General features: G+C 40.6%; 1 protein-coding gene across 1 annotated transcript in view; it reads left to right on the top strand.

The window, feature by feature from the left end:
* The first annotated feature begins 18,454 nt into the window (after nt 1-18,454).
* LOC110315048 (stefin-1-like) overlaps nt 18,455-24,690 on the top strand; it is a 6,670-nt gene continuing 434 nt past the window's right edge. Inside the window, exons 1-2 of the mRNA XM_021189211.1 lie at nt 18,455-18,520; nt 21,512-21,613. Coding sequence (XP_021044870.1) covers nt 18,455-18,520; nt 21,512-21,613 — 168 coding nt within the window. The remainder of the gene's footprint in view (nt 18,521-21,511; nt 21,614-24,690) is intronic.

Here is a 24,690-nt window from a genome sequence, read left to right as displayed (position 1 = left end):
ATGTCTCTGTCCCTCAGGACTCAACATTTCAACCCCCTTTCTCTCTGGTGAAATCACCCCAGTGGGCTGGAATGGGTGAGCAGCAAGCCTCTGGCCCTTTGCTGTGCCCTGTTTCCTGTTATCCCTAGCACTTACTTCTTGATACCCAGCACTTTTTCTAAAGATAAACCTTATGCTTTAAAAGATTGGGCTATTAACTGATCAGTTACCTAAAGATGTAACCCCATCACTTGGTAAGTAGTGTCAGAAGGATGTAAGGACACGCCTGNAATCCAGGCAAGATTAGGGGTTCAAGGTTTATAGTGAGTTTCAGGAAAGCCTGGGTTACAGAGGAATTCCAGATCATTCTGGACTAATTTTAATCCCCTCTAAAGAAAGAAGAAAGAAAGAAAGAAAGAAAGAAAGAAAGAAAGAAAGAAAGAAAGAAAGAAAGAAAGAAAGAATCACTGGACTTGGTGGCACACATCATTAATTCCAGCACTGTAGATCAGAGGCAGGCAGATATCTGGGAATTCATTGTGGTCTACATAATCAGTTCCAAGACAGTCAATGGTTCTATACACAGAAATCCTGTCTCAAAAAAAAATCAAATATTAAATAAATAAATAAATAAATAAGAGAGAGTCTGGGCGGGGAAACTACGGCAGTAGAAGAAATGATGGTGTTTGCCACTCTTCATGTTTGGGGATAAAAATTAGAAAGTTCAAGTAAAAATCCTTTTTAGACAGTTTTATTAACTTTTTAAAATTGGGTGGATTCTAAACAACCAACNTTGACATTATTAAGTGTTTTCTTTAAAGAACTCTTCAAGATTTACCATATTTAGAAACTCAGGTTATATATGTCGTTCCTCCTACGGCACAATATGATGACATTTTTAGCACAAAGAGTGCAGGGTGGAACCATGCTCAGCACACCTGAGTCCTGAATACACAAGCTTGCTCTATTTCCCCATCTCATTTCCCCCCAATTCCACTCAGCATTTCCCTTCAGGGATGCAGTAAGACTTGCCTGAGGCCACACTCATTTCCCCAGTTCCTCTGATACTGTGGAAATAATAGATAATAGAGGAGGATTTCATGGGACTATTTAAAACTCTGAGCCTCTGTGCTTGCCAGATCATTGCCTCTCAGCATCCTGCCCAGCGAAGTGGCCACTCACCAGAATGGTAAAGGGAGGCTAGTCAGAGGTCAGGCCTGCCATAGCAGAAATCCAGTGCACTTCAGGGAAAAGCTTGATCTCAAATCAAATTGTCATAACTTGATTCATGATTTGTTAAATGTTGGAAATCACAGAAAACATATATATATATATATATATATGGACTTAATTCAGACATTTATACAACTAAAAGTGGGACGTTAAGCCTTTCAGATAAAAATTTTAATTTCCCAAGATTTAAAATTGGCCAAACCACAATCTCTCTTGCAGCTTCAGTTTCCCCAGTAGCTGAAGGTGAATTCGTGATGGCTCATCTCTACACTTTACATGTCTGATCCCAGGAGCTCTAATAACTGATGGAAATATCCAGTCCCACTAGTTGAAGCTGATATATGTTGGTACCAAAGTTGTTAAGGATCTCTAAGCTTATTCCAGGATGGTACACCCACCGAACCATCACAGTCAATATACAGCTCAATGATTCTAGCAAGTTCATACATGCTGGTTAACTATCATCTATACAAAAAGATGTGCTCTGTTACATATTTTACAGAAGAGAAATGCATACAAATTTTGAAGGTAGGTTTGCAATCTGTCACTTTATTTTCTTATGTCACATTGTTTTCATCCTTGAAAGAGAATCATCTTGGAGGACAAGGACAGTTTTCTTTTTTGTCTCTTTGTTGCTTTGTTTGTGTGTTTCTTTGAGACTTGGTCATGGATAGATGGTCTAGAGTGTGGGTAACCCAGGCTAGCCTCAAACAAAGGCACATCTTCTCCCTCAACTCAAGGGCTGGGATTACAGTCATGTGTCACCAAGATAGGCACCATCAGATTTTATGTGAGTAGAACAGATGGGAACCTTCATGCTTAGGGTCCTGAATGTTCTAAAGGGGGTGACAGGCCTAAAATTCAATGACTCAATACTTGAGGCTAAACAGTTCTCATTCATAGGTTTATTTCAATAAATATCTTGGAGCATCTTTATTTTGAGGCATATTAAATCTTTATACCTCAGTAGGATACTCACATCAAGTTGATGTTATCAACCTTAAATGTGCACATGAGTTACCTGTTGCCTTAGATAAAATACTGATATGAATGAGGAGAGTTAGACTAGCCTGCATGTCCACGTTTCTTACAGGACTTTAGAGCTGCAGACTTACCTACCCATGATTTCACTATCCTGTAGGACCTGATTCATCTGGCATGAGGGAGATGGGGGGTTAAAATGGGATTCTAAGCAAAAGTTCTCCACTTTTCTTTCAGAAGAACAAGCTAACAGGACTAACTAAAATAATGTACATAGAAATGGTTTCAAAAATGAATACACACATATGAGGCATAGTTGATATTTATGTTGAGTGAAACAAACAAACAAACCCTGAGATGTTCTGGAAATCATGNCAGTAAGGGAGAGACAGGAAAATACAGTTATTTGATGCTGTGGGCAGATCCAGTCGGCATCTCTCAACCTGGGGAAAATAAGGGTTCCAGTACTCAGATGGGCAAGGAGATGTTGAGTGACAAACAGACAGGAACACAAGAGAATAATGAATCTGAGTGAGCATCAGACTTATATAGTTATTACAGTAGAAAACAGGGAAGTGAGGTGATACATCAGCCAAGACTCATTGAGGTCATACAATGCATAATGTCTGTTTATACAAAATAGAAAAATGCATACATAAAAGCAGCAGGAACCAGGCATTGATTACAACTGAGATAAAATCAGCCCTATCTAAAGTTAGCTTATTTTTAGGAGCCAGGTTGGAGGGCTTCATGCCCTAGCCACAATTCTAGTCTATTGGATAACCCACCACCAGGGGTCCCTTAGTAAACACCTAATTATGCTATTCTTTTCGGCTTTGTGAAAGTATGCACCGGGGAGGTTCAGTTCTTGCTAAACTTTCATTGAATAACACAATACTCTAGTTCCTTCTTAAACCACAACCCACCTTCTTCCTAGACCATTGTAAATTCCTTCGTATGGGAGTGATTCAGCTGTTATTCCAAGTGTTTGTGGGGAACCTCCCTTTACCAGAAGAGCCCACCAACTNTCTTCTATTATGTAATGTAGAGTACCATACATGACTGTAATGAGAATTCTAAATTTGCTTTGTTGAACTTGCCCTGACATTTCTAACTCTTATCCAGTAAACTGCAATGCCTGATTACTTCCACTATCTCTNTTTTAACATTGGAGGTGTTTTGTCTGAATAAGTAACATTCTTATGAAATTCTAAGCCCAAGGTTGGCTCAGCGATTGACTAGGATGTTGGGACACTGGTGGAGACCAGGAAACAACGTCCAATCTAAGTTGGCTATTTTTCAAATCATTCCTTGGGGGGGGCACCTATAATAAGACAATACTGAAAGAAAGCACACAAAACCCTCTACCAACTATCCCAAGGACAAATCTGGACCACATCTGTGCTACAGTACACCAAGTTTCTCCAGGAGATCATTTTCCGTGAAACTTTTTGTCTCAGGACTGTGGCTAAGCTTTGGACTTGTCACACAGACTCCACTGGAATGGGTATGGCAATTAGAAATAAAGATGTTACTGCANATTTTAACAATTTTTTAAAATAGTTGATCATCTGGTTATCTAGAATAAATATTCTTTGGTACCTGGGTCTTTTTGCTTCTAGCCTCACAAATAAGAAGGACTACAGTAATGTGTCATCCTTCCTGGGTAGGATAAATTTTTTTGTCACTTAATAAATATTTAATAAATAAATAAATAATCTAAATAAATNAATTAATTAAATTAATAAATAATCTTTGTTCTAAGAGCTATTACAGAATTTAAAATTTTAAAACACAGAAGTAATATACNTTTAATTCAATAATAGAAAGTAGTTAAATATTTTCCATTTTTGTATGGACAACATTAATTGGGGCTGTTTTACAGGTTCAGAGGTTCAGTCCATAAACATTGCANCATCTGTGCAAACATGGTTCAGACAGAGCTGAGAGGTCTACATTTTTATCTGAAGGTTGCCCGAAGAATGTTGACTTCCAGGCAAATAGGATGAGGATCTTTCTTTTTTTTAATTGAAGATTATATTATCTTATACCCAATGTTCCCAAAATTTGAGTAGAAAAATTGTAGAAATTATTAATAATTCCAGCAAAGAGTTATGATACATGATTGACTTAAATATTTCCCAGTCTTAATTCANGTGAGTAACAAGCCTGCTGAGAAAGAGATCATGGACACGCTCCTCTTCTCAGATTCTCAAATAAAATAAAATATTTAGAATATACGAAAGAGGTAAAAAAAAAAAAATCTACAATGAAAAATTTAAGTGTGTGAAGAAAGAGATTAAGAAACATACTAGAANGTGAAGTCCTCCCAAGCTTATAGCTTGTTAGAATTAACATTGTGATAAAAGACCTTCCTACCAAAAGAATTTACTGATTCAATGAAATGACAATCAACATCCTCATCTCATTCTTCACATAAATAGAAAGAAAAATCCTCAACTTGATATGGAACAACAAAAGACCCAGAATAGCCAATTAGTCCTCGAGAAGTGTTCGTTTATGTGCATTCTGCTCGTTCTAAGTGCTAAGTGCATCTGCCTAAGACCCCAACTTTTATAAGTCTGGTTCTCAAGTATCATTGTCTTTTAAGTCAGCTGTACTTTCAGTTGTCCATTGTATCCAGTTGTCCTCTTCTTCCACAGTTAGGAATCTCAGAACTCACTCTTAACTTCTTTGAGTATTAATGTATCCAACCATAGCATGGGTATTGGTTGTATATGATTGTCTTAGAAATGCTGAAGGAGTTGGAATAGAAACAAATGCAATCTTTATGAGTGCTNTGAAAATTTGATGCAATTCGATAACTATACATTGTTACCTGGTGTGGCTATTTGGTTTTCTTCTCTAGATTTTCAGCATCTGACAAAGAGGCTCCAATGTGTGTTTACTTTAGTCAGTTCTCGGATAGAAACCATAGATATTCCAGNTTAGTTNGGGAAGCATAGGTAACTNGAAGNCTGCCCTCAATCCAACCAAGGACTGCGAAAGTCTTGGAGGACATTATATACTATGGGTTCCAAAGTTACTTGAGACCTGGAATGCTTTGACTAGAATCTGCAGCGCCTAAATGCATTTTGATATCATGACTTCTGCAATTGAACACGGTTTTGTGGAAGGGTCATCCGACATATTGAGGTGAATAGTCTGGAGTATTTGGTTGTGTTTTCATTTCGTTACAGGTTGCCTATGTTTCTGGTACTGTGTTCATGTGGATCCCATTCATCTTGGCTTCTTCTTAAACATATTTATTTGTTATAACCATGCATCTCTTGATAAATCAAAGTTTATTTTCATATAAATCATAGTTGTATGTATTATTTTAGTTGATACTCAATTTTGTTCCATATTCGAATGGCTACTCCAGCCAGTTTCTTTGGACCATTTGTTTGGAAAATTGTTTTCCAACCTTTTACTCTGAGGTAGTGTCTGTCTTTGTCACTGAGGTGCATTTCCTGTATGCTGCAAAATGCTGGGTCCTGTTTATGTATCCAGTCTGTTAGTCCCTTTGTTTTAATTGGGGAATTGAGTCCATTGATATTAAGAGATATTAAGGAAAAGTAATTTTTACTTCCTGTTATTTTTGTTTTTAAAGGTGGAATTATGTTTGTGTGGCTATCTTCTTTTGGGATTTTCTAGGGTATAGTTTCCCTCCTTGTGTTGGTGTTTCCCATCTATTATCCTTTGTAGGGCGGGATTTATGGAAAGATATTGTGTAAATTTGGTTTTNTCATGGAATATCTTGTTTTCTCTGTCTATGGTAATTGAGAGTTTTGCTTATGTTCTTATGCTTGCCTCCCGCCATCTGCTTCTCACTAGTGCTACCTGTCCTCGTGTTACAGANGAACCTCTATTGGGTCTCCAACCTGCAGGGAACACGTCTCTCTCTGGTTGCAGGTGAGCAAGGGTTGGCAAGAAATGACAGACAGATGCAGACCCATCNGAGTGCTGAATCTGAATGTATTTTCTCCAAGCAAAAATCAGGCTTTTAATACAGAAGAAAAATAAGAAGGCTAGGTGAGTACATTCCCAAGGTACACTGGTTCTTAACACAAAACAAAGAAAAGCTGTATATATAAAAAATTTGGCGGGAGCCAGGCCTTGTTTACAACTGAGAATAGGAAGAACCCTAATTAAGATCAGCTAAACACAGGAGCCAGATGAATACTCTGATGCAATGCTAGTCTATTGTTAAACCCACCACCAGGAGTTCTTCAGTAAATACCTGATTATGCTATTCCTCTGGGTCTAGTGAAAAAACCTGCAGATGGGAATTCCCTTCTACTAACCCTTTTATACTACAACCCACCTATTTCCTAGGCCATTGTGTATTCCTGTGTTTGGGTGTGACTGGGCTATTGTCCTAAGTAATTACTGTGCAGACTAGCTCTGAGCTTTTCTAGCTCTGTTCAACTAAATTGTAATGCCTAATTAGTTTCACTGTCTCTACTAGAGGTGAATTTGAATATTACTGAATAGGGAACATTCTTACTGAATTCCAAGCTCAGGGTCTGCTTCAAGGATTATCTCAGAGGTTGTTGTAGGCCAGGGAGTAAATTACAACCTGATTTAAGTATTTGTAAAATCATTACTTGGACGCACCTATAATATAAGAAAGTACGCAGATCCATACACCAGACTAAGGTGGGGACAGGGTTTGAGTATACAGGCTATGGGAATGCCAAGGTTCCAGGAGGCAAAGTTTCCTTGAAACTTCTGCTTCCAGGATTTCATGTCTACCAAGCAGACTTCACTGGAGTGGATGTAGCATCCTCGCTCTATCTGACTGGATCCTGTCCTTCCTGTGATCCTGGTTGTGTCAGAACTCAGAGTCCAGCTGTCTCTGTGATCCTGTGATTCTGGGTTCCTGTGGTCCTGAGATGCTGGGTGTGTCAGAGCTCCTGGGAGTTGACCTGCCTTTGGGACCCTGAGATCCTGGTGTCACCAAGTTCTTGGGATCCTGGGATCCTATGATCCTGGGCGTGTTAGAGCACCTGGGAGTGGAGCTTCCTCTCTGGCTATTATTGGACTGGCTGCAGAGTTCAGTTCCAAGGTCTGCTTAGGGCTCTGGCCCAGACTGGAAAGAATCCTTGCCAATGGTTGGGTGGGGTCCCTGCATCCCTGAATCCTGCTGGTCCTAGTTTATTCTGGTAGTCTTGGGATATGCATTGTGTCCTCTTCACCTCTGATCCTATGATCCTGGGTGTGTTAGAGCACCTGGGATTGGAGCTTCCTGTGGTTGTTGTGAGACTGGCTGCAAAGTTCAGGCCTGAGGTCTGCTGAGGGCTCTGGCCCAAATTGGAAGGAACCTGTGCAACTGGTTAGGTGGGGTTCCTGCATCCCTGGACCCTGCTGGTCCCAGTTATTCCTGGTATGGTTGGGACAGATGTTGTGTCCTCCTCACCTCTGATCCTATGGGCTAGGATAAATTTTGAACATGATATTCTAATTAGTTCTTTGAGGATTTTATGCATACATAAAATGGATTTTGAGCATATAAATTTTAAGGTAGGAAGCTATGGGAAGGCAGTTTCTTACTATTGACTCCATTTGAGGACCACATGTTCAGTATTAATATTAATTTAGGGTTATGTTCTTGCAGCTCCAGAGAAGCAGAATGAGACATAGATATTAACAATGTCATCTTAGCCCAGGATGGGGCTTTTCTGTTTTAAAATTCTTGATTTCTGTCCCACCTCTAAGTTGGTCTTCTAAGCCCCCAGGCAGGCAAGGATGCATTCCATCTTATTTTTAGAGGATGAAACCAAGTCACAAAATTCTTAAGATTCACCCAGAGAAAAAGATAACCTGTCTTTTCCCACTGCACAGCCTCTGCACCCTGGCGAGCTCTGCAGGAATGAGGGGAGGGAAAGGAGCAAACTTGCCTTCTCTGAAGTAGCCAGTTTCTCAGACTTAAATTACCACGAGAGATGAATAGCCAAGAACCATTTTATAGGGGAATTTTAGTCCTTCCTAGGTGTCAAGCATCAGGCTACAAATTGTAGGAGCTACATAAAGGGCTAGAAGAATTGGGCTCTCTTTTCCCAAAATTAATAGTGCAGAGGAAATCAAGATATCTAGAGCAAAAGATATTTATTTTTTAATTGCATGATTTTGTATAGCTTAATTACTTAGATCTATTTCATGATCTCAGGTTTAAGATCAAAATGGTCATTAGGCACGGCTGCCAACCCCTTTACTGTCAGGTGAGCAGGTACGGGGTGGTGTTGCTTTTTGGTGAGACCTGAGCAAAGCCCCTTAGGCAGTAATTCATGGTTGCAAGGGATTGCCTTGTATATCTCTGCATGATCTGAGTCCTGTGTCTGCACTTTACACAATTTTTACTTATCTCAGGTAGTTTTCTCCCTAGATGTCATCATAGAAAATATCCTATGGAACTGATTGCCTACGTATTTACGATATAACCTGGTCTTCCACAGCCAATGCATTGGACATTCTGAGCTCTCCTACTTTTGGTAAGTGCATGTTCCATCACAGCAGCACTGTCTCATTAGATGCAATACCCAGAGTAGTTGTAATGCATTCATAAATAGGTGTGGATCTGGCCTTAAAAGTCTAATAGCATTTTTCCATTCAGCATTAGCATTCTTAAAAGCTAAAGATTCAATTAATACTCTCTTGCATCTGGAACTGATATTGCTCAATTTACAGTTGAAGTTATCTTGGTAAATGTTTCAGATTGTCTTCCTTGCAGTTCATCCTTCTCCCAAGCATTTAAGCCTACTGTTTGAAGTTGCTCTAAGGAGACATCATCAAACAGAATCTGCATTTGAATCTCAGCATATTCATTTTCACCTAGCAACTGATCCTTGACAATATTAACCCTTCCAGTCTCATCATGTGGCTCCGTAGCAAAAGCCTCCACTTTCTACCATACCAGTTTGATGACCAGCTTCCAAGAGAGCTGTTATTAAATCTTTCCAATCTTTTTTAATTGCATGATTTTGCATAGCTTAATTACTTAGAATTTGTTTCATATATGGCTAGTACATGTTATAGGCTACAATGAACTCTTTAAATCTCCATAAATCTAGCATCTCTATGCATGGTGATCCAAATTCATCATAACCTGTGGAGATAACTGTTTTATGGTAGCTGGAAAAATTTTTTTAGTTTTTCTAATAGTCCTGTATAGTGGTAATTTTAAAGGGTGTCTAGCCTTTCTCTGTAGGGGAGGTACTGATACTAAAGTCTAGATCCCTAATGGTTCAGGACTCAGTTTCTTTCCTCTTTTCAGCATCTATGCACATTTTAATAACATTTCTTCTTACTTCTCTTTTACTGCTTCACAACATAATATTTATTTCAGTACTTAAGCTTCTCTAAACTGTCCCCTGGGATTGGACCACTCCTTTCTGAGCACACATTACTGACTTTGAGGTCTGGGATTTCAGATTCTCCCACCCTAACTGATGCCTCCCCTCATGTTCCTGTGCCTCGATTCTCTCCTCTGGGTCCTGTGTCTGGAATTCATGGCTTTAGCCTGCACCGCATGCCCCACACTGGTGCACAGAATATTGCAGGGCTTTCCTGGGACACTGTTTGAGGTTTCATAAGACATAGTGACATCTACAGTTTAAGGCTGTTGGCCTTTTCCTGGGGCAGTCACTCAGCTAGCCTCTAACTTAACCCATCTTCTCCACCATTGCATTTCTCCAAGAGGTTCTCATTATACACTTCCTACTCCCTCCTGTCTCCCTTCAGTCTTTCTTCTGCATGTGTCAGAATCTTTGCCTGCAGAGAAGTTCCGCCTGTTCTACTGCCCTAGCTTAAGATGTCAACTCTTTATTATGGAAAAGTCCCATCCGTACTGAACCAGTTGGCTTTGGAGGCTACATGACTCTGAAGCTTGCCTTTCATTTTTGAACCAGTGAGAAACTGTCAAACATTTACATATTCTGTTAGCCTGGCATCAACTAAATCAACAATTGAAAACATAGGGATGCATCCTTCCTTCCTTCTTTTCTTTCTTTCTTTCTTTCTTTCTTTCTTTCTTTCTTTCTTTCTTTCTTTCTTTCTTTCTGTCTATCTCATTTTTTCTTGGTTTGTTTTTCTTGTTTTTTTTTTTTTTTTATTCTTTTCAAATTAGTTAATCATTTTATTTATTTGCATCTCAAATGTTGCTCCCATTTCCTAGTCCCTCCTTACAGATATCTTTTGCCCATCTCCCTTCTCCATCACCTTTCAGAGGGTGGTACCACCTTGGGTATCTGCCCAACCTGTCTTATCAAGTTTCTACAGGATTAGGTGCATCCTCTGCCACTGAGGCCAGACAAGGCAACCCCCTGCTACATATGTGCATGGGGCCTCAGTCCAGCCAGTGTGTGGTCTTCAGATAGTGGCTCATTCTCCCTGGAGTTCCCAGGGGTCCAAGTTAGTTGACACTGTTCATCTCCCTTGGGATTGGCATCCCCTTCAATTCCTTCAGTCCTTCCCCTAACTCTTCCATAAGAGTTCCCAACCTATTTCCCATGCTTAGCTGTGGGTATCTGTAAGTGTCTCAGAAAGCTGCTGGGCAGAGCCTCTCAGAGGACAGCCATGCTAGGCTCCTGTCTGCAAGTAAAACAGCATCAGTAATAGTGTCAGGGATTGCCCACTTGATAGATCTCAAATTGAGCCAGTCACTGGGCAGACATTCTTTCAGTCTCTGCTCCATTTTTGATGCTTTATTTCTTTTAGACAGGAGCAATTTGGGGTCAAAAATTTTGTAGATGGGTTGGTACCCCCATTCCTCCATAGGGCTCTTGTCTACCAAAGAGGGTCAATTCAGTTTCCATATCTCCGTTGTTGGGCATTTTGACTAAGGTCACCCACATGGAGTCCTGGGTGCCTCCCACATCCCAGGTTTCTGGAACCCTCCACCTGAAGTGGAAACTTAAGGGTTCTTTGAAACGTGATGCACGCTGTTTTGCTGGGGCAAACACATGAAGGAGTGTTTTACTAAATCAGAGACATTGAAAGGACATTTTGCTAAAGCAGACACATGAAGGATTGTTCTGCTGAAGAAGACACAGGGAAAAACATGTTCTGACAAAGCAAGCATGTGCAAGGTCATGTGATGAAGGATTCTTTGCTGATGACACACATGTATTGGTCTGCCTTAAATAGTTGAGCTCATTTTGTCTAGATTACATAGAGAGAAATTCACCAAAAATAAAACAATTCTGCTGGTATGCTGGTATCTTCTTGTTGGTTCCAAGGACTATGGCCGATTGGCAGAGTTACTTCAGCTAATACAGACTCACATTCTGAGGCAAGGCACATGGTGGGACAAGACCCTTGGAGGACACATGGTGTTTGGAGGGAGTATAAATAGGACTCAATGAACAGTGACAGAGTCTGAGGTTGGCTTGCTTGCTTGGTAAAGTTTTCCTGTTCTCACATCTTCGCTTCATTGAGATAGGTACAGTGGAGGACTTTTCCTGGTGTTCCTGTTGGCCTGAATTCAGGCTGAGGCCAGGTTGTTCCTGTTAGGTATGCTGCTGCTGCTGCTGCTGCTGCTGCTGCTGCTGCTGCTGCTATCCCAACGCTACTGAAGTGGACTTCAGGGATATCCATAGAGTGTTTGCAAGTGGATTAAGCTGTTGCTGCAGACCTGTGAACTGAACTGCTGGTGTCATGACAAAGCAGGTGGAATTTGCTCCAAAGAACCATTTCTAAACATATCCACTTTCTTTCTTTTCCACTACCTCTGGTATGTGGTGGGCCAAAAGAGAGGTTAAAGCATATAAGAACCATCATTAGAAGAAGAATATGAAAAATTAAAGTTACACCCATACCCCACTCACAGCAGCTACATATTTCTATTCATTCTCTTGGCTGCTTAGGCCTCTCTCCTGTCACACCCATATCTGATCCTGTCCCCCACTTTCATCTTGTTTAACTTTACTGGGTCTGTCAGTGTGTCATGGGTCTTTTCTACATTTTGGCTAATATCCACTTATCAGTGAATACCTACCATGCATGTCCTTTTGGGTTTGAGTTACCTCACTTAGGATGATATCTCCTAGTTCCACTGTTTGCCTGAAAAACTCATGATGTCTTTGATTTTAATAGCAGAATAGCGTTCCATTGTATAAATGAACCACATGTTCTGTATCCATTCATCAGTTGAGTGACATCTAGGTTGCCTCCAGTTTCTGGCTGTTATGAATAAGGCTGCAACAAACCCTGACATGTTTTTTTCTTACCTAATATAGACAATATCTGAGGGTCATCCCAACAATTTATAAAGTATAAAATGACTTTCAGATTCTGAATTCAGTGTGGGGTAACTAAATCAAGCAAGTTAATCCATCTACCATTTCTAACATTCTATATTTTTAATGAGATGGTGGATAAGAACCCAAGGAGGAGGGTTTCTGTGTCAAGTGCAAAGAGTCTGAATGGAGAAGAGTTTGGCCTGTCTTCTAAGAATTGAATGAGGACAACATCCAGCATGCACCAACTGGGAAACTACATTGAGATGAGCTTAGGAAAAGGCTGAGCATCAGGCTTAATTGTGCATTGTATGAGGTTAGGTTTTGTGCCTCTCTCTCTCTCTCTCTCTCTCTCTCTCTCTATCTCCCTCCCCTCTCTCCTTTCATTTCTCTTCTTAAATCAATAAGAAAAATCTGATGTGAATTGTCCAGAAGTACAACATCATCCAGTTTGTGTTTAAAAAGTCACCCTGCCTACTGTGAGGATAACATAGGGCTCCTGATAATTTTTAACAAGNCACCAAAAATAAAACAATTCTGCTGGTATGCTGGTATCTTCTTGTTGGTTCCAAGGACTATGGCCGATTGGCAGAGTTACTTCAGCTAATACAGACTCACATTCTGAGGCAAGGCACATGGTGGGACAAGACCCTTGGAGGACACATGGTGTTTGGAGGGAGTATAAATAGGACTCAATGAACAGTGACAGAGTCTGAGGTTGGCTTGCTTGCTTGGTAAAGTTTTCCTGTTCTCACATCTTCGCTTCATTGAGATAGGTACAGTGGAGGACTTTTCCTGGTGTTCCTGTTGGCCTGAATTCAGGCTGAGGCCAGGTTGTTCCTGTTAGGTATGCTGCTGCTGCTGCTGCTGCTGCTGCTGCTGCTGCTGCTGCTATCCCAACGCTACTGAAGTGGACTTCAGGGATATCCATAGAGTGTTTGCAAGTGGATTAAGCTGTTGCTGCAGACCTGTGAACTGAACTGCTGGTGTCATGACAAAGCAGGTGGAATTTGCTCCAAAGAACCATTTCTAAACATATCCACTTTCTTTCTTTTCCACTACCTCTGGTATGTGGTGGGCCAAAAGAGAGGTTAAAGCATATAAGAACCATCATTAGAAGAAGAATATGAAAAATTAAAGTTACACCCATACCCCACTCACAGCAGCTACATATTTCTATTCATTCTCTTGGCTGCTTAGGCCTCTCTCCTGTCACACCCATATCTGATCCTGTCCCCCACTTTCATCTTGTTTAACTTTACTGGGTCTGTCAGTGTGTCATGGGTCTTTTCTACATTTTGGCTAATATCCACTTATCAGTGAATACCTACCATGCATGTCCTTTTGGGTTTGAGTTACCTCACTTAGGATGATATCTCCTAGTTCCACTGTTTGCCTGAAAAACTCATGATGTCTTTGATTTTAATAGCAGAATAGCGTTCCATTGTATAAATGAACCACATGTTCTGTATCCATTCATCAGTTGAGTGACATCTAGGTTGCCTCCAGTTTCTGGCTGTTATGAATAAGGCTGCAACAAACCCTGACATGTTTTTTTCTTACCTAATATAGACAATATCTGAGGGTCATCCCAACAATTTATAAAGTATAAAATGACTTTCAGATTCTGAATTCAGTGTGGGGTAACTAAATCAAGCAAGTTAATCCATCTACCATTTCTAACATTCTATATTTTTAATGAGATGGTGGATAAGAACCCAAGGAGGAGGGTTTCTGTGTCAAGTGCAAAGAGTCTGAATGGAGAAGAGTTTGGCCTGTCTTCTAAGAATTGAATGAGGACAACATCCAGCATGCACCAACTGGGAAACTACATTGAGATGAGCTTAGGAAAAGGCTGAGCATCAGGCTTAATTGTGCATTGTATGAGGTTAGGTTTTGTGCCTCTCTCTCTCTCTCTCTCTCTCTCTCTATCTCCCTCCCCTCTCTCCTTTCATTTCTCTTCTTAAATCAATAAGAAAAATCTGATGTGAATTGTCCAGAAGTACAACATCATCCAGTTTGTGTTTAAAAAGTCACCCTGCCTACTGTGAGGATAACATAGGGCTCCTGATAATTTTTAACAAGAAAGGGCAATGTTGTCTGATGGATCATATTTGGCAATAAGAAGTTAAGTAGAGCCCTCTGGCTTCTGCACTGAGCAGCTCTCTGGATGGCTGCCAGTGCCTTTAACCAGGCGGGAGGAGACTCCAGCGAGGAGAGTATATCAGTCAGAGTTCTCAGGGGGAAAGACCCAGTGGGATGCAAATATACACAGGAAAGATTTCATTGAGTCAGCCTTATTAAAGCTGCAACCTCAGCTGAGTCACCNGAGAGGCTGGAAAGCCAGAGGCTGNCTGGTTCTTGAGGATGACTGCTTAGGCAGTCAGAGTATTCCCACGGCAGCTGGACCCCCTTGCTGGGGAGGCCAGCAAGTGAGTCCACAAGGCCTCACCCAGTAGCTCTGGCTGGTGTGGAACTCACTATGTAGATCATACTCTCATTGAACTCACAGAGTTCCACTAGCCTCAGACCCTCAAGCCCTGAGATTAGAGGCCAGTGCCATCACCCCTGCCTAACAACCTTTGAATGTCAACATCTAGNTTTCTCTAGCTGGCCATACAATAAAGACAAGAGGTGCAGGAAGAGCCAGTCCCTCTCTGGCACCAAACACCTGGAAGGTCCCTGGAGATCTTCTGTCTTTTTCAGTTCATGGTGGAAGCCTGGAANTGTTGGCTCTGACTTCAACAGAGTAAATCAACTCAGAGGCAGAGGGAAGGTGAAGAGGTCAGAAGGCAAGCTACTTTCCTTCTGCCAAACTCTTTTTATCCAGACACCCACAAAATGCTGCTGCCAACAGTTGGGGTGGTGGCTCTGCCCTCTGCAGTTAAGAAAGACAATTGGTACAGTTCTTACGGAAGACTCTCTACTCACCTGGTTCCAATTGTTATCAATCCAGAATTTTCTACATTTCTNGAATTACTACATTCCAAATTGATATTAAAACCAGTCGAAATAGGAGTCAGTTAACATGCAAGGAGATGCGAAGGCTACATCTATGACTAAACACAGAAAATACTTCATAATCAAAACCACAGTTTTGTCTGTCCCAGATTTTAATGGCCTGAAACCCAAGTCACATGTTTTGTGAGTGCAAAATCTGGCCCCTTATCTTACCCCTCTGATACCGCCTCTCTCTCTCTCTCTCTCTCTCTCTCTCTCTCTCTCTCTCTCAGTGTGTGTGTGTGTGTGTGCGCTATGTGTATCTGTGTGTTTGTGTGTGTGTATTTTGTTCTCTCTATCTCTCTCTAAAAGCAATGGTGATTGTGTATATTCTCCACCTCTCCCTCCCACTCACCCGCTATATCTTCAAACCAGTCTCTTCCTGCTGTGATGTCCTTTCCAATTAGCACTGGCTGCAGGAAGGCTGACTGATCCTGTTGGCTTGGTCTTTTGTAGGTGACCACAGGTGTAGTGAATTCTTATATATGGTGGCCTTGTCAGTGAGTTCTTGCATATGGGGCCTTGTCTCACTCAGAAGGTAGCGTGGCATAGCCTTATTGAAACACATTCCCCATTGAGTTTCATATTCAGTATTTCATTATTCTCAACACCTCCCTGTGCTTGCCAATCTCAGGAGGAACCATGCCTTGGCTCTTCCTGCACTTATTGTCTTTATTGTATGGACAACTACGGAGAAATAGCTGTTGAATATTCAAATTTGTCAGCCTGAAATTGGTACTTGCCTTTAATCTCAGTGCTTGAAGACAGAGGCACATGGAGGTCTGTGAGTTCAAGGCTGACCTGATCCACATAGTGAATTCCACACTAGCCAAAGCTTCTCAGTGAAACACTGACTCAAAAAAAAAAAAAAAAAAGATTTATTATTTTACAGAAAGGTGTGTCAAAGAAGCATATTTCAAAATTTGACAAGTGTAAAATGAATCATTTAATGAACATCATGTAGGGGCACGCAACAGGGTAAGACTCATTCTCTTCTTTGTAAGGTTCATACTCCTATGACAAAAGGCAGCACACACACACACACACACACACAACCATGGAATAGGTTTATGCAATCAAAGTTTTAAAAGACACAGAAAACTTTGGAAATGAAGACCCAAATACCCCAAAACAGGTGCCCATTTTTCATATTTTGTTTTGTTTTGTTTGTTTTTGAGACAGGGTTTCTCTGTGTAGCCCTGGCTTTCCTGCAACTTACCCTGTAGACCAGGCTGGCCTCAAACTCAACTCCCCCCCTGCATCTTCCTCTCAAGTGCTGGGATTAAAGGCGTGTGCCACCATGCCTGGCTCCATTTTTCATATTTTTATTTGACCAAAAAATGGACCGCTAACTGCAGATGTGACTGGGCACAAAGGTTCATGGCCTACTGGTGAAGACTGGGTAGGAGAACCAGCAAGGGTGGTCTGCTTAGATTCTTGGTCTGTCTGTGAGAAGGCCCATCTCTGTGGTACTGGGCAGAACCCCTCCTAGAATGAAGATTTTTATGACCTACTACCAGGCAAGGCTGGTTACACAATCTGCTCAAAGTCATCAACATGGAAGGGCAGGCAGGGGAAGTTTGAACAGACTTTATGACTGTCTTCAAGGGATCAGGTAGGGTTCTATGTTCTACCATGGCAAAGAATATATATTTTTTTTTGGCTAACTAAGGATTGAAACTAGTACCTTGAGCAAGCTTCAGAATGAAATCCTACAACTGAGCTACATCCCCAAACTTAAGCTGCCATTTACTGGGTCTGAACATCAGCAAAGAAATATACAAGAACAAACCATTTAAAATTGGCAGATGTAAGCACTAGGCACAGAGGCACATGTTTATAATCCCAGAAATTAAGAGGCAGATTCAAGAGGATTATGAGTTCAAGGTCAAGATGGAGTACATGAGGGTTCAAGGAAATATTATGCCACATAATAGAAAAGCTCTCTCTCTAATGAAATCAATTATTAGAACTATGGTTGACTGTCCTGACAGGTAGTTGATTTTACCCACTTGATAGCATTTGGTTAGAATGATCTTGGATACAAACCTTACTGAAGAATATTTAATTTTGTGTCTATTGAGATGAGAAGACCCATTTTATATAAAGGTGACACTATACCATATTCCTAGACTAAATAAAAAGAAAGTGAGCTGAGAGGCAGCACTTGTCCTTCTCTGCCTCCTGACACCAGACACATGAGACCAGTTGCCTCATGCCTTCCCCACCATGACAAACGCACCCTGAAAATCATGAAACAAAATTCCAATGGTTACTGAAGTTACAAGCCCTTCTAAAAAAGGAACATCACAAGGCATTGTGGGGCACATCTTTTATCCCAGCACTAGGGAGGCAAAGTCAGGGAGATCTTATGAGTTTGAGGCCAGCCTAATCACAGTGTGAGTCTGAGGACATCCAGAGCTACCCAGAGAAACCTTGTCTCAAAAAACAAAATCAAACAACATCAAAACAAAAATAAAAAAGAGGAGAGTCAAAAGCAGCAGCACAAATGATGGTGTCTGCCATCTTGTTCTTCATGTTTGGGGAAAAACATATTAGAAACTGCAAGCAACAATCACCTTAGACAGTTTTATTGTCTTTATGAAGTTGGGTGGATCCTGTGCAACCAGCCTTGACATTATTAGGTATTCGCTTTAAAGAACTCTTTAAGCATTAACATATTTAGAAACTTGGGTTATTCGTGCCCTTCCTCATATGACACAACAGGATGACATTATTGGCACAAACATTGCAGGGAGGAGCCATGCTCACCACACCTGAGTCCTGGGCACACAAGCTTGCTCACTTCCCCCAACTCATTTCCCCCCAACTCCACTCAGCATTTCCTGGAAGGGATGCAGCAAGACTTGCCTGAGGCCACACTCATTTCCCCATTCCCTCAGATAATGTGGGGATAAATAATTATAGGGAGTTTTTACAGATACCTTTAAAACCCTGAGTCTCAGTGCTTGCAGGATCATTTCTTCTCAGTCTTCAAGGCAGCAGAGAAGCAGCTCATCAAGATGATGCTTGGAGGTCTTTCAGAGGCCAGACCTGCCACCCCAGAAATCCAGGAGATTGCTGACAAGGTGAGTCCATGTACTTCAGGCAAAGGCTGGATTCCCAAACCAAACTTCCAAAACTTGATTTACAAGCTGTTCCTGCGTTAAGAGTGTGGGAAATGATAGTAACCAGAAATACATGATTTTGTTCAGACATTTATGTATAAAAGTAGACACAATGCATTTCAGAGAAATTTTAAGACCCCAAGAGTAAAGTCAGCCAAGCCACACTCTTTGCTTCAGCCTCAGTTTCCCCAGTAGCTGAAGGTGACATCATGCTGGATCACCTCTACACCACACATGTCTGAACCCAGGAGCTCTAATTACTGATGGAATTGTCCAATTGCCCTTGTTGAAGCTGATGTATGGAGGCTCCTAAGGTTCTTAAGGAACTCTGAACTGATTCCAGGATGCTACGCCTACCAAACTGTCACAGTCAAAATAGAACTCAATGTTTCTAGAAGGTTAATACATGTTGCTTAACTATCATCTATATAAAAAGATGTATCATGTTACATGTTTTACAAAGGAGAATTATGGAGGTAGGTTTGCAATCTGTTACTTTATTTTCTTAAAACAAATTGTTTTTCTCTCTGAAACGGAATCATCCTGGAGGACCACATCAGTGTGGTTTGTTATTTGCTTATGTGTTTGTGTGTTTGTTTGAGACTTGGACTTGCTAGATGGTCTAGCCTGCAGATAACTCAGGCTAGCCTCAAACTCAAGGCACTCCTGCTGCCTCAATTTCTCAAGTGCTGAGCTTACAGGCATGTGCCACCATGCTAGACATCAGATTTTATGTGAGTAAAACAGATGGGAGCCTTCATGCTTAGGGCACTGGACATTCTAGAGGGGGTCACAGTCCGAAAATTCAGTGCCTAAATATTTAAAGGTAAACAGTTATCACTCATAAGGTTATTTCAATAAATATCTTGGAACATTAACTCTTTAAATCTTCATTAGAATCCTCACATCAAGTCATGGTTCTCAACCTTAAATGTGCACATGAGTCACCTGTTGCTGTAGACAGAATGCGATCAGATGGAAGAGGACTCAGACTCATTTTCTTCCAAGGTCTCTGGAAGTGTGGGCACTCCTATCCATGACTTCACTTTTCTGTAGGATCAGATATAGCAACTATCCTGGAAGGATTGAGGGAGATGGGGCCTTAGAACAGGAGGCCAAGGAGAAGTTATCCATTTCACCTGTGAGAAGAAAGAGCTAAAAGGACTAAAATACCATACATAAAAAGTGTTTCAAAAACAAATATGCACACATGAGTCACAGTTGATATTTCTGTTCAGAGAAATAAAAATCTTCCTGTTCCAGGCACCAGGATTGTAGGGGATAGACAGGAAAATATTGTTATTTGAAATAAATCATTTACAGCAGATTTTATTGATTTTCTTAATAGTTGGTCATCTGGTTATCTAGAGAAATTATTCTTTTGAGGCAGGTGACTTTCTATTTCTCACAGTAGTCCAAACCTCATAGGTTCCATTAATTCTTTTGCCTCTAGTTTCCCAAGTGCCAAGGACTACTGGAAAGTGGCTTTCTGCCTGGTTAGAATAATTTTTGAACATGATACTCTCATTCGTTCTTTGAGAATTTCATAGATACATAAAAAATATTTTGATAATACAATTTTTAAGTTAGCAAGTTACTAGAAGGGCTTATCTTGATAATTATACCATCTGTGGATGACATCTTCAATAACAATATTTAATAGAAGTGTGTTCATATAGATCTAGAGAAGCAGATTGAAACAAAGGTATTAATAAGGTCATCTCACCTGGGAAGGAGCTTTGCCATTTTCAAAGCCTTGGTTTCTGTCCCACCTCTCAGTTGAAATTCAGTGTCCCCAGGAAGGCAAGGATGCATCCTATCCTATTTTTAGATGATAAAACCAAGACTTAAAATGCTTAAGAGTCACCCAGATGAGACACTAAGTGCCCTTTCCCATTGCACATCCTCAGTACACTGTGGAGCTATCCAGGAATGAGGGGAGAGAATGTACTAAATTTGCCTTCTCTGTGAAAGCCATGGCCTCAGGCTTAAATAGCCAAGAACCATTACCTAGGGACATTTCCTGAGTCACTCCTAGTTATTGAGCATGTGTCTATAAACTGTAGAAGCTACCTAAAGGCTGAAAGAAAAGGCCTGTATTACCTGCAAATTAGCAGTACAGAGCAAATCAAAATATCTAGGGATTATTATATAATAAATCTTAACTACATGATCACAGATTTAAGACCAAAAAGGACATTAGGCACTGCTGCCAACCCCTTTACTGTCAGGTGAGCAGGTACAGGGAAGTGGCTCAGCTCCCAGATGTTACTCATCTGTCCTGACTTGCAGGAGACAGCCTGAGGGGACAACTCCCACTAAAGTTTTGGGAGGCAGAGAAACAGACAGTGAACTGTACTTTCAGGAAGCATTTTCTGAATCACAGCAGTAATACCCCGTTCTAGTGAAAAACACCATGGGGCACATATTATAGAAAGTCCTTGTTAAGTCAGGAAATACTGTCTATTCCTCCAGTATTATGGTCTGATGCGTCCCACACAGTATCAGACCAGAGGGGGTTATTGCATCTCTAGAATGATCTGAGGGGGCCCAGAGAAGTCTCTATGTGCTGTTTACTTTGTATTTACTGAACAAATATAGATATACCTATTGGGGCCCTTCATTACAAATTATAACTATATTGTTTTGTGTTTTATTTTTTAAGTATGTGTTTGTGTCTATGTGTGTATCTGTATGTGTGTGTTTTAATTGTTGAGGAAGCATTCAGTGGGTAGCCCCAACTAGCCTAGAACTTTCTATATAGCGCAAACTGCTCTTGAATGACATTTTCCTGCCTCAGTCTTTCAAGTTCTGAGATTAGAGGTTTGAGCAGCCAACCCAGGCTCATCAGCATCTCTAAGGACTCTCAGCAGGATGAGGTTCCCACTTTTGTGAAGCAAATAACCTGAGTCAACACAGCACTAACATCATCCCTTACTTTCTCCTCATAAGGTCAGACTTCAGCTTGAAGCGAAAACCAACGAGAAATATGAAAAATTTGAAGCCGTTGAGTATAAATCTCAATTCGTCGCTGGACGAAATTACTTCATTAAGGTTAGACAACAACCTCCCTCAAGCACTGATGTGATTGTTTCCTGTTGCCCCAACTGTAGCTTCATTTCTACCACTGGTCTCTAATTAAGCCACTTGTAAGTGGAAGACTCCTAAACCCACCTGATGACAGGATATTTACCTTGTATTTTCTCATGAGCACAGAAAGCTTTCTTATGTGGTTCCTAATTTCTAGAAGCCTGTAGAATACAGTGGTGTAACAGCTCAGACATTGGTTTGCTCCCAAGGCTGCTTATTCTGTAAGCTAGATGTTGAGGCTAACATTTCAGTGTATGGGAATTGGCCAGTGTCTTAGAGCATTTTCCAACTCAAAACTTCCTAACTCTATGTGTGATCCAATTACTTGCACTTAAAGAAGGACTTCAATCATTAGCTGAAAGAATAATTCAAGCCACTTCTATCCTTTAAGTGAGTAGTTATTAATAAAATTTAAAGGATTTTTTTAAAAATTATTTTTCATACATGAGTGTTCTGTCTACACGTTTGCCTGCATGCCAGAAGAGGGCATCAGGTCCCATTATAAATGCTTGTGAGCCAGCATGTGGCTGTCTGGAATTGAACTTGGGACCTCTGGAAGAGCAGTCAGTATTCTTAACTGCTGAGCCATCTCTCCAACCCCCAAATCATTCTTTTCATAGCTCAAGCAGGTCCAACTGATGGCACTCCAGCAACAATATAAAGCCATACTTATAGTATTTTATAAATACATTTTAGGAGCTGGAGAAATGACTCAACTGTCCAAAGTGAATGTGGCTTTTGCAGAAACCCCAAGCTCAGTGTCCAGTACCCGCATCAGGTTGCTCACAATCAGTTGTAACCCCAGCTGTAAAGACCTGATACCTCTGGTCTCTGTGGGCACCTGCTCCTATGTGTACATAGCCATACAGAGACACACAGCCATACACACAACTTTTCTTATTTTTAAAAGAGATTGTATATCAAAAATTAAATTACATGGTTTCCTGATTAAGTTCTAATAAAAATATTTTAACATTCTTGTGATATCAAGTGAAATGATTAAAATACTCAATTATGGCTAGTAAATAGGAGCTGTATTTATCTTTTTATATTAAACAATGTCACTCCTGACTGAAAAGATAACAGTCAAGTGCCTTTACCTCCTCTGCTTTGTCACTGGACCAAGGCACAGTGGCATTTTTTTCTTCTTAAACAAAAGTTACTTAAGCTATGTGTTTTTGATGTGTTTAGTTTGTTTGGCTTTTTTAATGATATGAGCTGAACTAACCAGCTCAACATGAGACATTCTAAAAACTGGGTAGTATGTGAGGACTGGACCAACTCAGTTCAGTCAAATTTGAATTCCTGGTATGTTTGAGGCCCAAAGAAACATGTGAGCTAACCCCAGCTGTGTCCTCAGAAGGGACTGGTCCCTCCCATGATCTTTCTTCACATCTGAGAAAAAAAAATGTTTAGGAAAAATGATTGTATTCAAAGACAGGAAAATTTCTACTAAAATTTGGATTATTTTGATAACTTTCATTATCTAAATATGAACATTTCATATTAACTCCCTCACCTATTTCATTAATAAAAAATTCATCAGAAAATGATGTTGGCAATTTTTTCCCTTGATCCCTATGTCAATGTGGTTTCTTGCTCCCTAGCCTGAGCTCCACCCCCTTCCGCTGATTCTCTCCCTCACCCTCCTTCTGCTATTAAGCCTTAGTTNCCTCCTTCCTTCCTGCAGGCTGGCTATTGACCCCATTGCTCTCAGCCAGTCTCTAGATTTCATTTGTTACTGGTAGGGTTTTCTGTCTGTCTTGAATCACCACTGAGAGAATGGTAGAGGACCACAGGCTTCAATGTTAGGTTGTCGTAGGGTTGACCTTTGTTCCACTTCTTCTGTTTGTTCAATCTGTTCATACTCGTTCCAAATCTATGTGATCCCAAGATCTTCTCCTGTAAGCCTAATAATCCCCTACCCTGAACAGAGAGGTGGGCTTAGGATGTGTCAAGTTCTGTCCTACAGATCCAGAAAAATAGCATCTTTAAATCTGTTTCTGGCATCATTCTGACATTCATTGTGTAACAGATTTTTTTTTCAGACCTACAGGAATAAATCAGTTTGATCATACACATGCACACACATGTGCATGCACATACAAACGCTTTTTGTATGATGCTCATCATACTGACATAAATTAATGGTAAAGTGGTTAGTAGCATTTTGATATTAAGGCAGGAAGGGATATCTGAGCACAATGTCTACTGTAGAACCCAAAACTTATATTGTTCTGATAAAGAAAAAAAGTAGCAGTTCTTATTGGGATGGTGTAGGACCCAGGTTCATGACCAAACTACCATTGGGAGTGTTATACTGATGGTGCCTAGGCTTCTTTATTTTTACTTTAGAGAAGGAGGCAGCCTTGTGGGCATTCATAAAGTAGGTTTGAAATACAGCAGAGATATGGGGGCCTTACAGTCCATATTTTCTAAAGCAAATCTGAGTTTCTTTTCCCTTACCAAACTATATGCCAATTTTTCTCTCAACTTAGAAGTCAGAAAACAGAATCAAACAGGAGTGCTGGCTGTTCTTGCAGAGGACTTGGGTTTGGGTCGATGCACCCACATGGTAGCTTACAACTGTCCTTGACACCAGTTCTAGGAGATTTAAGACCCTCTTTTAAAGGCTTCAGGCTTTCCGTGCATATGATGTGCACTTATATATAAACAATCAAAACATTTATATAAATAAATTGAATAAAATATTTTTTCTAAAAGGTATTAAAATACATCTCAGAAATATGTTTTCTGCTATATTGTTAGGTGCTCTTCTTCCCAGTACAAGTTGATGAAAGTTTAGTACGTGGGTGCTGCCTTAGGCCAGAAGCATTGTTTCAGGCAAGCTTGGCACACCAAGTGTTGGTAAGAAAGTTGGCCTGTCATATTATTGAGATCCATATGAATAATTTTTTCTTTTTTTCTTCCTTTTTTCTTTTCCCTTCCTCCCTTCCTCCCTTCCTCTCTTCCTCCTTTCCTCCCTTCCTCTCTTCCTCCCTCCCTTCCTCCCTCCCTCCCTCCCTCCCTCCCTTTCTCCC

Source organism: Mus pahari, unplaced genomic scaffold (assembly GCF_900095145.1).
Source record: "Mus pahari unplaced genomic scaffold, PAHARI_EIJ_v1.1 scaffold_10789_1, whole genome shotgun sequence".
Lineage (NCBI taxonomy): Eukaryota > Metazoa > Chordata > Mammalia > Rodentia > Muridae > Mus > Mus pahari.
Note: the sequence above shows the minus strand (reverse complement) of the source record. Positions and strands in the feature narration are given on the sequence as shown.